Source organism: Periophthalmus magnuspinnatus, chromosome 2 (genome assembly GCF_009829125.3).
Source record: "Periophthalmus magnuspinnatus isolate fPerMag1 chromosome 2, fPerMag1.2.pri, whole genome shotgun sequence".
Lineage (NCBI taxonomy): Eukaryota > Metazoa > Chordata > Actinopteri > Gobiiformes > Gobiidae > Periophthalmus > Periophthalmus magnuspinnatus.
The window spans coordinates 19444665-19460814 of NC_047127.1; the positions used below are offsets into that span (position 1 = coordinate 19444665).

Genomic DNA, 16150 nt, shown 5'->3' on the forward strand with positions numbered 1-16150 from the left:
ATGGGCCATGTAATCTGGGCCCTTTAAACAGTGTAATATGGGCCATGTCATGTGGGCCCTTTAAACAGTGTAATATGGGCCATGTAATATGGGCCCTTTAAACAGTGTAATATGGGCCATGTAATCTGGGCCCTTTAAACAGTGTAATATAGGCCATGTAATCTGGGCCCTTTAAACAGTGTAATATGGGCCATGTAATCTGGGCCCTTTAAACAGTGTAATATGGGCCATGTAATCTGGGCCCTTTAAACAGTGTCATATGGGCCATGTAATGTGGGCTCTTTAAACAGTGTAATATGGGCCATGTCATGTGGGCCCTTTAAACAGTGTAATACGGGCCATGTAATGTGGGCCTTTTAAACAGTGTAATATGGGCCATGTAATGTGGGCCCTTTAAACTGTCATATGGGCTGTGTAATGTGGGCCCTTTAAACAGTGTAATATGGGCCATGTAATGTGGGCCCTTTAAACAGTGTAATATGGGCCATGTAATGTGGGCCCTTTAAACAGTGTCATATACGGGCCATGTAATGTGGGCCCTTTAAACAGTGTAATATGGGCTGTGTAATGTGGGCCCTTTAAACATGAGTAATATGGGCCATGTAATGTGGGCCCTTTAAACAGTGTCATATGGGCTGTGTAATGTGGGCCCTTTAAACAGTGTCATATGGGCTGTGTAATGTGGGCCCTTTCAACAGTGTAATATGGGCCATGTAATGTGGGCCCTTTAAACAGTGTCATATGGGCTGTGTAATGTGGGCCCTTTAAACAGTGTAATATGGGCCATGTAATGTTGGCCCTTTAAACAGTGTAATATGGGCCATGTAATGTGGGCCCTTTAAACAGTGTCATATGGGCCGTGTAATGTGGGCCCTTTAAACAGTGTAATATGGGCCATGTAATGTGGGCCCTTTAAACAGTGTCATATGGGCCGTGTAATGTGGGCCCTTTAAACAGTGTAATATGGGCTGTGTAATGTGGGCCCTTTAAACAGTGTAATATGGGCCGTGTAATGTGGGCCCTTTAAACATGAGTAATATGGGCCATGTAATGTGGGCCCTTTAAACAGTGTCATATGGGCTATGTAATGTGGGCCCTTTAAACATGAGTAAAGCCTGAGCTCACCGAACATCCACACGTCACTGGCTGAAGTAAACCTCCTGAAGTTAATCGACTCTGGGGCCATCCACTTTATGGGCATCCTGCTCACCGATGCTGAGGCATAGACACAACACGTTTAGACTCAAACTGTGCTAACTAGAGGGACTGCCCTGTCTTAACCTCTGCACAAGTTAGGCTTTAACCTGAGCTTTGTTTAAACACAGTCTGATCAGGACTAGACAAAGACTAAACCAGGATAAAACCAGAACTAGACCAGGACTAGACCCCCATCTGACCAGAAAGAACTGATTTAGCTGAAACTACAACAGATGAGCAGATTTCTTACAGTCACAAGCTAGCTAGCATTAGCCAACATCTAAACATTACCATGGACCTATATCCTATAGCTATATCCATACATTTATCAGGCTGCGTTTGCTAATGTGTGCATTGTGTCACCATGGAAACAGACATCATGTAGTACCCAGCAACAGATATAGTCACAGATATAATAATAATACCTTTGTAATACTCTTCCTCGTCGACGTATCGGGACAAACCAAAGTCCCCCAATTTGACACATTCAGGAGATGCCACTAAAATGTTCCTCACAGCGATGTCTCTGAAACAAGCACACAGCAGAGGGTCAGGGGTCGGTGCTGCAGACATAAAACTGACTTTGACATATTAAAGCGGACCTGCTCTGGATTCTGTTTGGAGTGATTGATGCATGAGTAATCTTTAATCTCTTATTTTCATTTAGACGATCTGCCCCTGTTTAACCTCCACCGGTACACACACACTGTGATGAACACGCCCACTTTAACGTACACGCCCACTGTGACACGCCCACTGTAACATACGCAAGAACTTCCTTCTCCAGTTTTATTTTCTTAATCAGTGATACTCGGTGATAAGATTCGGCAGTGTCGCGTACTCATTCTGGTACAAATGAAAAAAATGTGCTGCTCTAGTGTGACGTGCAGCCATCCATAGGGGGCGCCAATAGCATGCGGTGCTTTGTTGTGATGACGTTTACGGCAACGTCAGCTCCCATTGGAGTCAGCGGATTTGTTTCTTCTATTTAGCCATTTTAGATGAATATTGTGATTTAAAATATAGAGGGGCAAAAAAAAAAAAAATCTCCTACTTAAAAAGATGAGAGGCCTGTAATTTTCACCATAGGTACACATCAACTATGAGAGACAAAATGAGAAAAAAATCCCCCCAAAAAATCACATTTTTAAAGGATTTATTTGCAAATTATGGTGGAAAGTATTTGGTCAGTAACAAAAGTTCATCTCAATACTTTGTTATATACCCTTTGTTGGCAATGACAGAGGTCAAATGATTTTCTCACACTGTGGCTGGTAGTTTGGCCCATTCCTCCTGCAGATCTCCTCTAGAGCAGTGATGTTTTAGGGCTGTCGCTGGGGAACATGGACTTTCAGCTCCTTCTAAATATTTTCTGTGGGGTTGAGATCTGGAGGCTAGGCCACGCCAGGTCTTTGAAATGCTTTTTACGAAGCCACTCCTTCATTGCACGGGCGGTGTGTTTGGGATCATTGTCATGTTGAAAGACTCAGCCACATTTCATCTTCAATGCCCTCACTGATGGAAGGAGGTTTTCACTCAATATCTTACGATATATGGCCCCATTTATTCTTTCCTTTACACGGATCAGTCGTTCTGGTCCCTTTGCAGAAAAACAACCCCAAAGCATGATGTTTCCACCCCCATGCTTCACAGTAGGTCTGGTGTACTTTGGATGCAACTCAGCATTCTTTCTCCTCCAAACACGACAAGTTGAGTTTTTACCAAAATGTTCTATTTTGGATTCATCAGACCATGTGACATTCTCCCAAAACCTCTTCTAGATCATCGAAATGCTTCTATCAAACTTCAGATGGGCCTGGACATGTCCTGTCTTAAGCAGGGGACACGTCTGGCACTGCAGGATTTGAGTCCCTGGCGGCATACTGTGTTACTGTTGGAAGTCTTTGTTACTTTGGTCCCAGTTCTCTGCAGGTCATTCACTATTTCCCCCCATGTGGTTCAGGGATTTTTGCTCACTGTTATTGTGATCATTTTGACCCCACGAGGTGAGATCTTGCTTGGAGCAACAAATCGAGGGAGATTATCAGTGGACTTGTATGTCTTCCATTTTCTAATAATTGCTCCCATAGTTGATTTCTTTACACCAAGCTGCTTATCTATTGCAGATAAGCAGCTTGGTGTAAAGCAGCAGTCAAGTCTAAAAACACTAAAATGGCAGAATCATTCATTAAAAACATGTCATTAAAAACCTTTAAAAGTGCAGACTCTGTGCTATGAAAAGATTTATATCCTGACTGCAAGCTGTCTAAAATGCTGTTTATATCCAGAAATGTTTGTAGCTGAGCTAAGGACGTTTTCTCTAAGATTTTTGACATAAAAGGAAGCTTAGATATAGGCCTATAATTCAAGAGAACCTAACTATGAAGACGTGCCTTTTAATAAGAGGTTTGCAAAACATAGGAACCGTTCCTGAGACCAGACGACTATTCACAATCATTGTTACATCAGGACCGATTGACTGCCAGACCTCTTTAAAGAGCTGTGAAGGGACACTGTCAGAGGGACAGCATGAGGGTTTTAAATTCTTCACTATAGTAGTGAGAAGTTAAAGAGACACAGGTGTAAATTGGTCAAAAACAGCTATGCACGTATGTGCTATTGCTGGAATAAAGGATGTGACAGTGATACTGGCCCTAATGGTGGCAACTTTATCACAAAAGAACTTTAAGAAACTGTTACAAACAGCTGCTGTTGTCACAATTCGCACTTTTCCATAACTGGTTTTGCCTTGTTTCTCCCTCCCCTAACCTGCCGCCGTGTATAAGATGGACCGGCTCAAGACACTCGGTGCCAGATCGTCTGCGTGTCAACATTACATAACCTGGCTCCTCCCGGGCTCCCGGGCTCCCGGGCTCCCGGGCTCCCGGGCTCCCGGGCTCCCGGGCTCCCGGGCTCCCGGGCTCCCGGGCTCCCAGCTTCGCGCCTTCGTCCCCATCCAACCTCCAAGTCCTGGTATAGTCCTGTCTGGTTCTGCACTCTGCTCCCTACATCTCTGGTCTCCGCTCCGCACCCTGCTGCACCCTGTCCTGACTCCTCCTCTACTCACCCCGCTCCCGGATCCCGGCTCACGCTCGGCAGCTTCTCTGGACTCTGGCCCGCTCCTAGCCCCCTGTTCCTCGTTAGATCTACCCATTGTTTTGTTTCATTTTTAATAAACTGTAAATAAACACCGTAAAACTTCCCCGAGTGCTGCATTGTTTGGTCTGCTCACCCTGCCTTTACGTCTGCTGTAGCCTGCAGAGTGGAGGATTTAGTGGGATTTAAAATAGACCCAATTGTTTTAAAACTAACTCTTGGTTTGTCACAATGACTTGAAAAATACTTAGTTTTTTCCCCTTCAGTGATTTTTTTGATAATTTCGCCACCTATTTTTTTAAAACTTGATGTGACACCTCCAGTCCATCTTTCTTCCACTTGTGAGATATATATATATATATATATATATATATATATATATATATATATATATATATAGTTGTCTTGACTAAATTGTAAAGACCTGACACTTATTTGGCCTGGAGGCCTGCTTGTTTCTATGAAAATGTTATTCCTTTTTTTTGCTATAATATTCCACAGTATGCCATAAAAGTTATCTCCATGGAGAATGTTCAGAAGTATGGTTTTAACTGTCCATTTCCATGGAATCATGCAGGTGATGTGCCATCTCCAGAAAGTTACACACTGTAGCTTTAAAGAAGATGATTTTTCTTGTATTCTGGGATCATGTGTTGCACATCTTTATGTGCTGTTTGGGTTGAAGGATATATCAAGTTATAAAGCTTCTTAGGTGCATTTATCAAAACATTGACTTTATATATTTGTTTGAATACTGTTTTAATGAAGTCACACATTGATCTGACTAATGAGAGGCAGCTGTGTGCTTTGCAGGAACTCTTTTAAAGAGATAAGGCAGTCAAAAATGTCTCCATGTTGGACTTATTTGTGGAAAAACAGACCGGTGCAGCCGGGGGTGTCGAAGAGAAGTCAAAGATGTTTGAAGGTGTGAACCTGCTCAATATATTATTTGCATATTCATGATTGTTGTTTTTTATCCCTGGGTCTATGGAAAGGCAAGCTGTCAGATGCGCCTGGCTTAAGTCCTGAGTATGTAGGCTGTTAGGGAGAACGGTCTGACCCAGAGCTCTGTATTAGGATTGTAAAACACATGTTGTATTGTTGCTGTGGCTGATTTTAAACTCTGAAGTTCCACAAATGAAAGTTTCAGTGAAAATAAAGCAAATAGGAGTATAAACAGCCCAAGATCAAAAATAAGTCTGCTGTGTTCTGTCTACCTCGAATTTGTGAAGTGTTTTATTGTCCAGTAATCAGGAAATCTATTGTTAGCATCTTGATTAGCTTTGCTGTAATGGATGAATGAAATGAATGAAACTCTGCTCTGGTCTGTGAAAAGCTCTTATAAACTCATTGTGGTGAATCATTAGGATGCTCTGAATCCATAAGGTCAGTGAGGAAGAACGTTGGACAAGTGAAAACTGTTTTAAATGAAACTAGTTCTGTTTTGTGCATTTGTGAGACAGTAAAAATCAGGTACAGGGCCTTTAAAATAAACTCTAATAAGCAGTTGAGTGTGTTATACTGTGATAGTTGTGTGATTTACCTGTGCACCATGTTGAGTCCCTCTAAATACGCCAGAGCTTTGCAGATCTGCAGACAGTACAGAGTGAGTGTGGCACTGGACAGAACACGCTGCTGCTCCACCAGAAACTGACCCAGCTAAAAATCAAAAGACACAAAAATACACACATTCAGAAACACGTATGTCTACAACAGGTCGACTTTAAACTGAGCTAAAGACAGGACTGAGCAAGAGACAGGACAGAGCTGGAGACAGGACAGAGCTGGAGACAGGACAGAGTTGGAGAGAGGACAGAGCTGGAGACAGGACAGAGTTGGAGGGAGGACAGAGCTGGAGACAGGACAGAGTTGGAGGGAGGACAGAGCTGGAGACAGGACAGAGCTGGAGACAGGACAGAGCTGGAGACAGGACAGAGCAAGAGACAGGACAGAGCTGGAGACAGGACTGACCAAGAAACAGGACAGAGCTGGAGACAGGACAGAGCTGGAGACAGGACAGAGTTGGAGACAGGACAGAGTTGGAGAGAGGACAGAGCTGGAGACAGGAAGGAGCTGGAGACAGGACAGATCTGGAGACAGGACAGAGCTGGAGACAGGACAGAGCTGGAGACAGGACAGAGTTGGAGAGAGGACAGAGCTGGAGACAGGACAGAGCTGGAGACAGGACAGAGTTGGAGAGAGGACAGAGCTGGAGACAGGACAGATCTGGAGACAGGACAGAGCTGGAGACAGGACAGAGCTGGAGACAGGACAGAGCTGGAGACAGGACAGAGCTGAAGACAGGTCAGAGTTGGAGAGAGGACAGACCTGGAGACAGGTCAGAGCTGGAGACAGGACAGAGCTGGAGACAGGTCAGAGCTGGAGACAGGTCAGAGCTGGAGACAGGTCAGAGTTGGAAAGAGGACAGACCTGGAGACAGGACAGAGCTGGAGACAGGACAGAGCTGGAGACAGGACAGAGCTGGAGACAAGTCAGAGCTGGAGACAGGTCAGAGCTGGAGAGAGGACAGACCTGGAGACAGGTCAAAGCTGGAGACAGGTCAGAGTTGGAGACAGGACAGAGCTGGAGACAGGTCAGAGCTGGAGACAGGTCAGAGCTGGAGACAGGTCAGAGCTTACCACAGACACGCATACACACACACACACACACACACACACACACACACACACACACACACACACACACACACACACACACACAGCAACAACTGAGAAAATAGTTTCAGTTTCCATTTACTGTAAGATAATTTGAGCTAAAAATAATATACAAAATACACAAAAATGAGACAGTAAAAAGCAAAGAAACATGTATGTTGTTATTGTTCTTGTTGTTGTGCTACAGATGGTTGAGGGGCAGTTTTCAAATAAACTTCCTCTATATTTTGAATTCAAACAGTAGATTTAAACAGACCTCTCCGTGCTCCAAGAGCTCCATGACGATCCAGACAGGGTCCACCTCGATGAGCCCGATCAGACGCACGATGTGAGGGTGCTCCAGATCCCTCATCAAATCTGAACAAAAACACAAGGGCAATTAAGACAAAAATGCTAGCAAACATTTAAAGTTGCACGTTTAAAGGTGTTGTACCTGAGTTTTCCATAAAAACATCAAAAACTTTTTAAACGGTTTGCAGTGGTCCAAAGTTCTTCCTCACTGACCTTATGCATTCTGAGCAACCTAATGATTCACTGCAATGAGTTTATAAGCACTTTTCACAGCTTTCAGAGACCAGAGCGGAGTTTTGCCACAGTAATGCTAACGACTACTACTGCTTTTATTATATATACTGTATCTGTACTGGGGCAGGATCAGTTTTGTGCAAATGCCTGGAACAAAACTGTACAGAGCCTTTATATCTATAACAGACATGGGCTAATGCTTTTGGGGTTATTAATCCAGCCCGCCGAACGTGACCAAATTATACTACAATTTACCTTTTCCCTGTAATGCCAATGTTTTCCCAAAAGATAGTGTACTTCAGCTACATCAACCTTGTTCGTGTGTATTATTACTCTCTTATTCTCTTATCAGCCCTTCTGCAAAAATGAGCTTATCAAAGAAAAGTGGATAGTGAGCTCTAAAGGTTTAATATAGAGTGGATAACAAAATATTTTTTTCACTAAAGTCAAAGACTGTATGCCTAAAATGCCAAGAAACTGTTGCGGTTTTCAAAGAGTACAATATCAGTTGTCACTTTGCTACAAAGCCAACAACACTAGCAAGCAGTCAACACAGGATCAGGCAGCTACGGCTCAGAGGCTGACACCTAATTTACAGATTTAATTAATACATTTGGAAAACAATTTGTACAATTTGCCTTACATATTCATGCTTTGCTACATGTTACAGGCCAAATTTCTAATGTAATACATATATCTTGGACCAGCCCCTCTGTCAAATTTTAGAACCCCGTGTGGACAGTGTGTCAAAAAGTTTGCCCACTCCTGCCCTATAAGATTTGGAGGAGAGCCGCCACATACAGATGTTACGTTGCCTGAAATGTTCCAAAGTATACAAGATCCATTTCCATGACCATTGGTGAAAAGCAGGTGGTGCCACTAGGCCAAGTTACAGGTCTGATCTGTAGATAGGAGAGCCTGCTCACTGTAAGAATGCATGCTTTTCATGTTATTTTGTGGAATAAAAACAGCTGCAATTGAACAAATGCAAGATAGATGTTTAATACCATACTCTGGAACATTCCAAGCAATGTATACATTTCTATGAAGACAAGCAGAAAAACATTACATAGTGCTCCTTTAATTTTATATAAACCCATCAAAATAAAAAAAAGTTAAAACAAATTTTTTAGATATGATCTTTATTATTATTATTTTTTTGTTTGTTTGTTTGTTTGTTTTTTGTAATTCATTGTGGGGAACAATAGAAAAACATACCTGCTTCACTGAGAAACTTCTCCTTGACATCAGGTGAAAAATCTTTACAGGTTTTTACAGCCACTCGGATCTTTTCTCCTGTCTGAAACATACACATCACTCAGATCTTTTGTCCCGTCTGAAACATACACATCACTCAGATCTTTTGTCCCGTCTGAAACATACACATCACTGGGATGTCTGTGTGACCCTTCAGTTGTCCAGAGCTGATCCAGAGTAAAAACCAAAAGTTAAATCTGTCAACTGGAAAAAGAAGTTGTAGGAGTGAAGACGTTTGGCTGCTCAATCAAGCCACTTCAGTTGTGGTCAGATTACTGCTGGACACTGCCTTATATCTGTCTGAAGAGAGGAGCTAAGTTTCTGTTTGTAGATTAGGTCTGTTGAGCTACACTAAGTGTGAAGTGTGCCTGGGTCATACTTAACATATTTATACATCCCTTAATGGTTGTTTTTCCACACCTATTAGCATCCAGGCTAGCTCTATTGTTCTCTTTGTTTTCTTTGGGTGTGAAGATGGAGTTAAAGATGGAGGATAGATAATGTCCAAGGCCCCCATTCCTGTTTAAGGAAGGATTGTCTTTGTTAACAAGAATAGCTTCTTTAACTCTCCTCTCAAACCATCTCTTTTCTCTGGCTCAGATCTGAACCTCACTATCTTCAAAGGAGTGGTTAGTGTCTTTGAGATGTAGATGTACAGCAGACTGGGGTCCTGAGCTGGTCTCTCGACAGTGTTGGTACATTCTCTAATGCAGTGGCTGTTTAGTTTCTCTAGTGTAACGCTCACTGCACTCTTCACTACACTGAATGGAGTAGACCACCTTACTTTGTTTGCGGCGTGTGTTTGTAGGTTTGAAATAAACTCGAATCTTGTCCTGCCTGAAAATTCTCTGAAGTTTTTCAGACACACCTGCTGTGTAACGAGTAGTTATACCAGGGGTGCTCAGACTTTTTCAGTATGTGAGCTACTTTTAAAATGATCGTGTCTGTAAGATCTACCACCTAATACAAAAATTTTACACATATATTTATTTGTAAATATATTATGAATTCTTACATGTACAGTGCATTTTCATGTACTTTGCACAACGCCATGAGATAATACTGCACAACACAACTAAACTTCCTACATGTTCATAATTAGTTGAATGATGATTACTGCTCTGACGACACTGAATGGAATCAGTGAGGGATGCATAGTTCGGGCAGTAGCTTCTGACAGACAGGAGTAAAATTGCATTTTTCGTTTGAAAGCGATAACAGAGCTAATCATGTTGATTACGGTTTTGTCTTTTTTTATAGCCAAAAAAAATCATGTTAAACGAAGTATCAGAATTTACTGCATTTTTTCACACGACGACTTCTATTTTACACATCCATCCATAGTTTTTCTTTTACGCATCGAATAAATTAGTGAAAATCCCCACAGCACCTTCGAGGGACAACAAAGGCAGATTACTGTAATGATGGTAAAATATTTAGACAGCCCCATGTCTCCGCTTTGAGACGCCATTTGAATTTACATGAGAGCACGACTAGTTGCGGAGTTGCTGCTGGAAAGTCCGCAACCACGCTCTATCAGCAATGATAGGATCTGACGCTATAGGGTTAAGCTAACTCGCGCTTGTTTATGCGTGTGCAGCGCCCATGATGTGACCTAGGGTCAGGTGGAATCTGACTGGTTGTCCTGTATATTAGTCATGTGACTGGATGGATGATCTACCCAAAATGCCTTTGCGATTGACTGGTAGATCGCGATCGATGTGATGAACAGCCCTGAGTTACACATTGCCTTCCAGGTTCAGATTCCTTGTCCTATTTTTTAGCTCTTAGATCTACTGAAGGCCCATTTGGATATCCACAAGCAGAGAGGGCTTTCTCCACGTGTTGTTCCTCCTTCACTTTTCCCTCTGTGTTTGTCGGCACCACTTGAGCTCTGTGTTGTAGAGTATGGATCACTCTGAGTTTGTGCTGAAGTGGATGGTGTGAATCAAAGAGCAGGTATTGGTCAGTGTGTGGGGGTTTCCTGAAGACTTCTACCGGGAGACACCGGTCCTCTCCTGTAGGTACTGCACAATCTGGCCTCATTTTCAGGCACTCCTCCCACACATTGGTATTGATGACACTGGACTAAAATCAGAACTCAAGATCTGGAACCCTTTACTGCACATATTAATGTTGTGGATCCAAACATCAAGTTCACATGGGAAGAGGCCAAGGAGAATAAAATGAGGCCAGTGCAGATTACAGTTCTGGTCAGTAATCTGTCCAGAACTGAAGAAACACCTTGGATGAGCAGCCAAATGTTTTCACTCCTACAACTTTTTGTCCAGTTACAGATTTTACTTTTGGCTTTTATTATATCTCTCGGATCCTTTCTCCTGAAAACATGTCCTTGATTTGTTCTGATTAAAATGCTGGTTTAGACCTGGTTTGAAAGTGGTGGAATTCTCAGTAGAGCCCACTCTTAAAGAAGGGGTATTTTACTTCTATAGGGTATTAAAGAGGGTATTTACTTCTATGGGGTATTAAAGAGGATGTATTACACTTTTCCAGTTCAAAAATGTGTTTACTCACTGGACTTTTGTAAAGTCCTTCATGGACTTCTCCAAAGAATCCTTCACCGAGAATTCGACCCACAACCACGTCGTCTCTGGAAATGGTTTCCCTTTTCTCTGAAAGAATTTAAACTAAATGAAACTACAACAGTGAATAAAGTATTAAAATATGATATTAAATGTATCTGACTTACTCATGTCCACACAACCATCTGTGATCTCTGCATAGATGTCTGAACCTGCAGGAAGTTCAACAAAGATTTCAAAATAAAAGCTTTTGAGCAGATAAAGGATAAAGATAAAGGAGAAATATGTTTTACCATAGCTGCTCTTGTGCACAAGTGTGGCAGAACTACAGAGCAAAAAAAAAAAGTTCAACATTATTAATGACAAAAAAAATAAATAAATAAATAAAAAAAAATAAAATAAATAAATACATTTAAAGGCTCTGTACCTGATTTTTCCAGTGATTTGGGCAAAGCATGTCTTGCCCCAGAGCAGATGTGTGGTATAAGCAGATTGTGAGGTCAAAATAAGTCTGCTGTGTTCTATCTAGGTTTTATTGTCCCAGAATTAGGAAGGTTAGCATGCTAGTTGTTGTTAGCATTACTGTGGCAGAAAAACTCTGCTCTGGCCTGTGAGAGTTGTGAAAGACTATTATAAACTCATTAGGAATAGTTACGATGTTCAGAATGCATAAGGTCAGTGAGGAAGAACTTTGGACTTAAAAAAACACATTAAAAACATTAAAAAAAAAAACAAAACCCTGAAATATTTCATTTTTAAGACAAAAAATCTGATACAGAGACTTTACAGATTGATGTAAATCCAATACTCACCGTTGGGGAATTTCAGGTAATTTTATCTTCATGTCCCTGGCTGAAATAAAATAATTGTTAGATATAAATAAAATATGACAATTTATAACTTTTAGGATTTGAAATAAGCAAGTTTCACTGTGTTCATTTAAATATTAGCAAAAGGCGCACTGTCTATGTGATTTGTCTTTAAACTTTTCTATTAAAGATGGTGTATTTTACTTCTATGGGGTATTAAAGAGGTGGTATTTACTACTATGCGGTATTAAAGAAGGGCTATTTTACTTTTATTAGTTAATTTACCATGTTTACTTTTACTTTTTTGAAAATTTGATTTATTTGTTGTTTTTTTGTTTTGTGCTTTTTGCTAATAAAACTACTGCACATCATATCAGGTTTGTCAAGTTGCTGTGTACAGTTTTGTATCCTGTTTATTGTATATCTATAGAGAGTTGTCACGTGGGAGCATGGGTGACAAAGGCATGTGGGCGGAGCCTCGTACTGCTAGTCATAAGGAGGGTTTGAATAGGGCCTGGGAGAGATTGCTAGATTATTCAATTATGCATGGATGATATCTAAGGCCTCTTCAATCGTGTTTTTGATGAAGAAACAACAACATAACCTGGTAGAAAGCTCCAAAAAGTCAATTTTGCAGAATAGCCAATCTTTTTAAATTCGGATGTTAACAGCTAACAAAAAGTTGATTGTTTGAGAGCAGACTGTTTTCATATGGTAAATAGTTGAGTACTTCTTGGTCGATTGATGAGTGATTTCTCTGCTCCATGGAGACGACAGTATCCATCAATCAGGTCGGCCATGTTTTCTGCTGCAGACATAGAAGAAGTCCTCACTGTCAGGGGCTGGAAGAGATGAGCATAAGAGATATCAACAAATACTACTACTGCTATGACTACTGCTCCTGCTACTTCTACTGCTACTACTAGTACCACTGCTACTATTACTACTGCCACTGCTACTACTTCTGCTACAAGTGCTACTACTGCTACTGCTACTGCTACTACTACTACTACTACTACTACTACTACTACTACTACTACTACTACTACTAGTACTACGCTACATTTGCTACTACTGGTGGTTTTGTCCTGGTTCATCCCTGGTTTAGTCTTGGTTTAGTCCTGGCTCAGTCCTGGTTTAGTCCTGGTTTAGTCCTGGTTTAGTCTTTGTTTAGTCCTGGCTCAATCCTGGGTCAGTCCTGGTTTAGTCTCACCTGTGTGGCTCCTTGGATGTTCACAGTGAGTAAGGCTCGTCCATCGTTCTCAGAGGAGCAGAAGATGCTGCAGATTTCACTGACGCTGGCCAAACAAACTGGCTGCAGAACAAACAAATCTTTAAGTTTGGTTAAAAATCAGTTTCAAAAAGCATCCTTTTTTTTTTTTTTTTTTTTTTAAGTACCTTAGAGTTTTCTGTCTGCTGACTTATCCCGTCTGAGTCAATCACCAAGTCGATGGTTAAATTCCAGCCGTGCTACAGACACAAAATTATATTGTGATTATGTTTATGTTTGAATCTTAAGATTTTGTTCAAAGTTCACATTTTAAATACATCCAGAAGAACTGACAAAAACACTGAAATCTGAACTGAAAACCGATACAACAATCACATTTGAAACTACAGGGTTAGCAGTTTGTATGCACAATAAGACCCCACGGGATAGGGCATCTGACGCATAGGACATTTCAGAACATGTTTGTACAGATCTAAGTACAGGGTTAGCAGTTTTTATGCACAATATTTTGTTATATATGGCAAAAATTTTGATACTTCAGTGATCAAAGTCACTACAGTTTACAGTCTCCATAGTGATGGCCACTGTTAGAACTAATTTTCACATCTAAGTGTAATAAGTTTGCAGTGTTATTTAATGACAAAGTTCAGAGCATTAAAAATGCCATAAATTCCACAACACAAATAACACCCCTGCACCCACCTAGACACTTAGTGCTACTCACTCTGCACCTGTAACTGACAAAACTGTCCAAGAGATTGTCACCAGTCTGAGTTCATCTACATGCTGCCTCCATGTGTTACCCACTAAATTTCTAAAGTCTGTGCTCAGCAGTTTGCTGTCACCACTCGTTTGCATAGTTAACATTTGACTTCAATCTGGAACATTCCCAAGAGCTTTGAAAACTGCTGTGATCAAGCCTCTCCTGAAGAAGAAGTCTTGATGCCACAATACTGAACAATTACCGACCAATCTCAAATCTGCCATTTTTGGGCAAAGTCCTTAAAAACAATTGTTAACCAACTGCTTATTAACTTTCTCCAAATGAACAATTCTTTTGATATTTTCCAGTTCGGCTTTAGACCCCACCACAGCACTGAGACTGCTCTTATCGAGGTGACAAATGACATCCGCCTGATCACTAATGCAGGCAAAGTCTCAGTCTTGATCTTGTTAGAGCTGAGATATACCTTTGACACTGTGGATCATGGGATTCTCTTAGAGAGACTAGAGGACAGGAAGGTCATCTCTGGTACAGCACTAAACTGGTTCAAGTCCTGTCTAGAAAGCAGGGAGTACTTTGTTGAAATTGGAAAATGTGTCTCAGATGAAATGTCTCTGAAGTGTGGGGTACCTCAGGGGTCAATCCTGGGACCCTGTTGTTCAATCTCTACATGCTGCCGTTAGGCCAGTTAATGTGCAGCAATAATGTGTCCTACCACAACTCTGCAGATGACACTCAGATCTATGTCTCACTGCAGCAGGTGAATATGGACCAGTGGATTCACTCACTGCATCAACAGATCAGTGTGTGGAGGAAAAACAACTTTCTCCAACTAAACTCAGACAAGTCTTTGATCCACAGAAAAATAGAGAAAGTGTCAGCAGTCACCTCCAGTCTCTCTCTCTAAAACCTTAAAATCAGGCTAGAAATCTAGGGGTAATATTGGGCTCAGACTTGAACTTTAACAGCCACATCAAATCAATAACATCTGAAACTTTTTACCATCTAAAACATTGCAAAAAACACAGGTAAACTGTCAAAACCAGCCTTGGATCCTGCATTTGTCTCCAGTAGGTTAGACTACTGTAACGTCCTGCTCACTGGCCTCTCCAAACAAGCCTTAAGACACTGCAGTACATCCAGAACACTGCTGCTCAGGTCCTGACTAGAACCAGGAAGTACAAGCACATAAGTCCTGTGCTCAGGTCACTGGCTCCTGTGGCTCAGACAATAAACTTTGAAGCAGCTCTGCTTGTGAACAAGTCTCTCCATGGACCAGCACCAAAGAACATCTCCCACATGCCATATGAACCATCAGACACACTGAGAGCTAAACCAAAACTAAACCAGGTTTGAACCAGGACTAAACCAGGTTTGAACCAGGACTAAACCAGGACTAAACCAGGACTAAACCAGAACTAAACCAAGACTAAACAAGGACTAAAGATGGGGAAATCAAAGTTTGAGTTTTGTTGTATTGTGATTTTAATGTCTTTTTAAATCTGTTAAATAACTTTGCATTACCTTGTGTACGAATTGTGCTATATATATAAGCTTGCTGGTTTGTTCCTGGTTTAGTCCTGGTTTATTCCTGGTTTATTTCTGGTTTTGTTCTGATATCTATCACATGTGTCACCATGTTGTGATAATATTGTATACTAGGCGACAGTGGCTCAGTTGGTAGAGCGTTTGTCCACTGATCTGACAGTTCAGTCCTCCTCTCAGCGTACACAGCATTGGTTGAGTGGTCACTGTCTGGGTACACTGGTGTGTGTGAACATGTGTGTGAATGTGTGAGTGGTTCTTTGATGTAAAGAGCTTTGAGTTATGAAGGTATAAAAGACCTAAAAATGTCACCATTTTGTGCCATTGTGATTCCAGCCTTTTTAATAATAACAGGGTTATTATTTTAATCCTTATTCATCTTAATGAAACATTTTGTACTTGTCTTTGTTCTAAAGTTCATTATGTTATAATTTACAAATTTTAAATCATAGTGGGCGTGTACGTCACAGTGGGCGCTGTTATGGCTTTATTTAGCATAAAAATTTGTATTGTTGTGGATCTCTTCGACCTAACCTTCGTAATACCAT

General features: G+C 41.2%; 1 protein-coding gene across 1 annotated transcript in view; it reads right to left on the reverse strand.

Moving 5' to 3' along the window:
• LOC117381480 (protein-tyrosine kinase 2-beta-like) overlaps nucleotides 1–16150 on the reverse strand; it is a 47552-nt gene that overhangs the window by 13346 nt on the left and 18056 nt on the right. Inside the window, exons 9-20 of the mRNA XM_033978462.2 lie at nucleotides 13501–13572; nucleotides 13316–13417; nucleotides 12833–12944; nucleotides 12106–12145; nucleotides 11587–11618; nucleotides 11461–11505; nucleotides 11286–11383; nucleotides 8712–8793; nucleotides 7225–7325; nucleotides 5837–5952; nucleotides 1623–1723; nucleotides 1126–1215 (exon numbers count right to left, since the gene is read on the reverse strand). Of these exons, the coding sequence (XP_033834353.1) occupies nucleotides 1126–1215; nucleotides 1623–1723; nucleotides 5837–5952; nucleotides 7225–7325; nucleotides 8712–8793; nucleotides 11286–11383; nucleotides 11461–11505; nucleotides 11587–11618; nucleotides 12106–12145; nucleotides 12833–12944; nucleotides 13316–13417; nucleotides 13501–13572 (991 nt within the window). The remainder of the gene's footprint in view (nucleotides 1–1125; nucleotides 1216–1622; nucleotides 1724–5836; nucleotides 5953–7224; nucleotides 7326–8711; nucleotides 8794–11285; nucleotides 11384–11460; nucleotides 11506–11586; nucleotides 11619–12105; nucleotides 12146–12832; nucleotides 12945–13315; nucleotides 13418–13500; nucleotides 13573–16150) is intronic.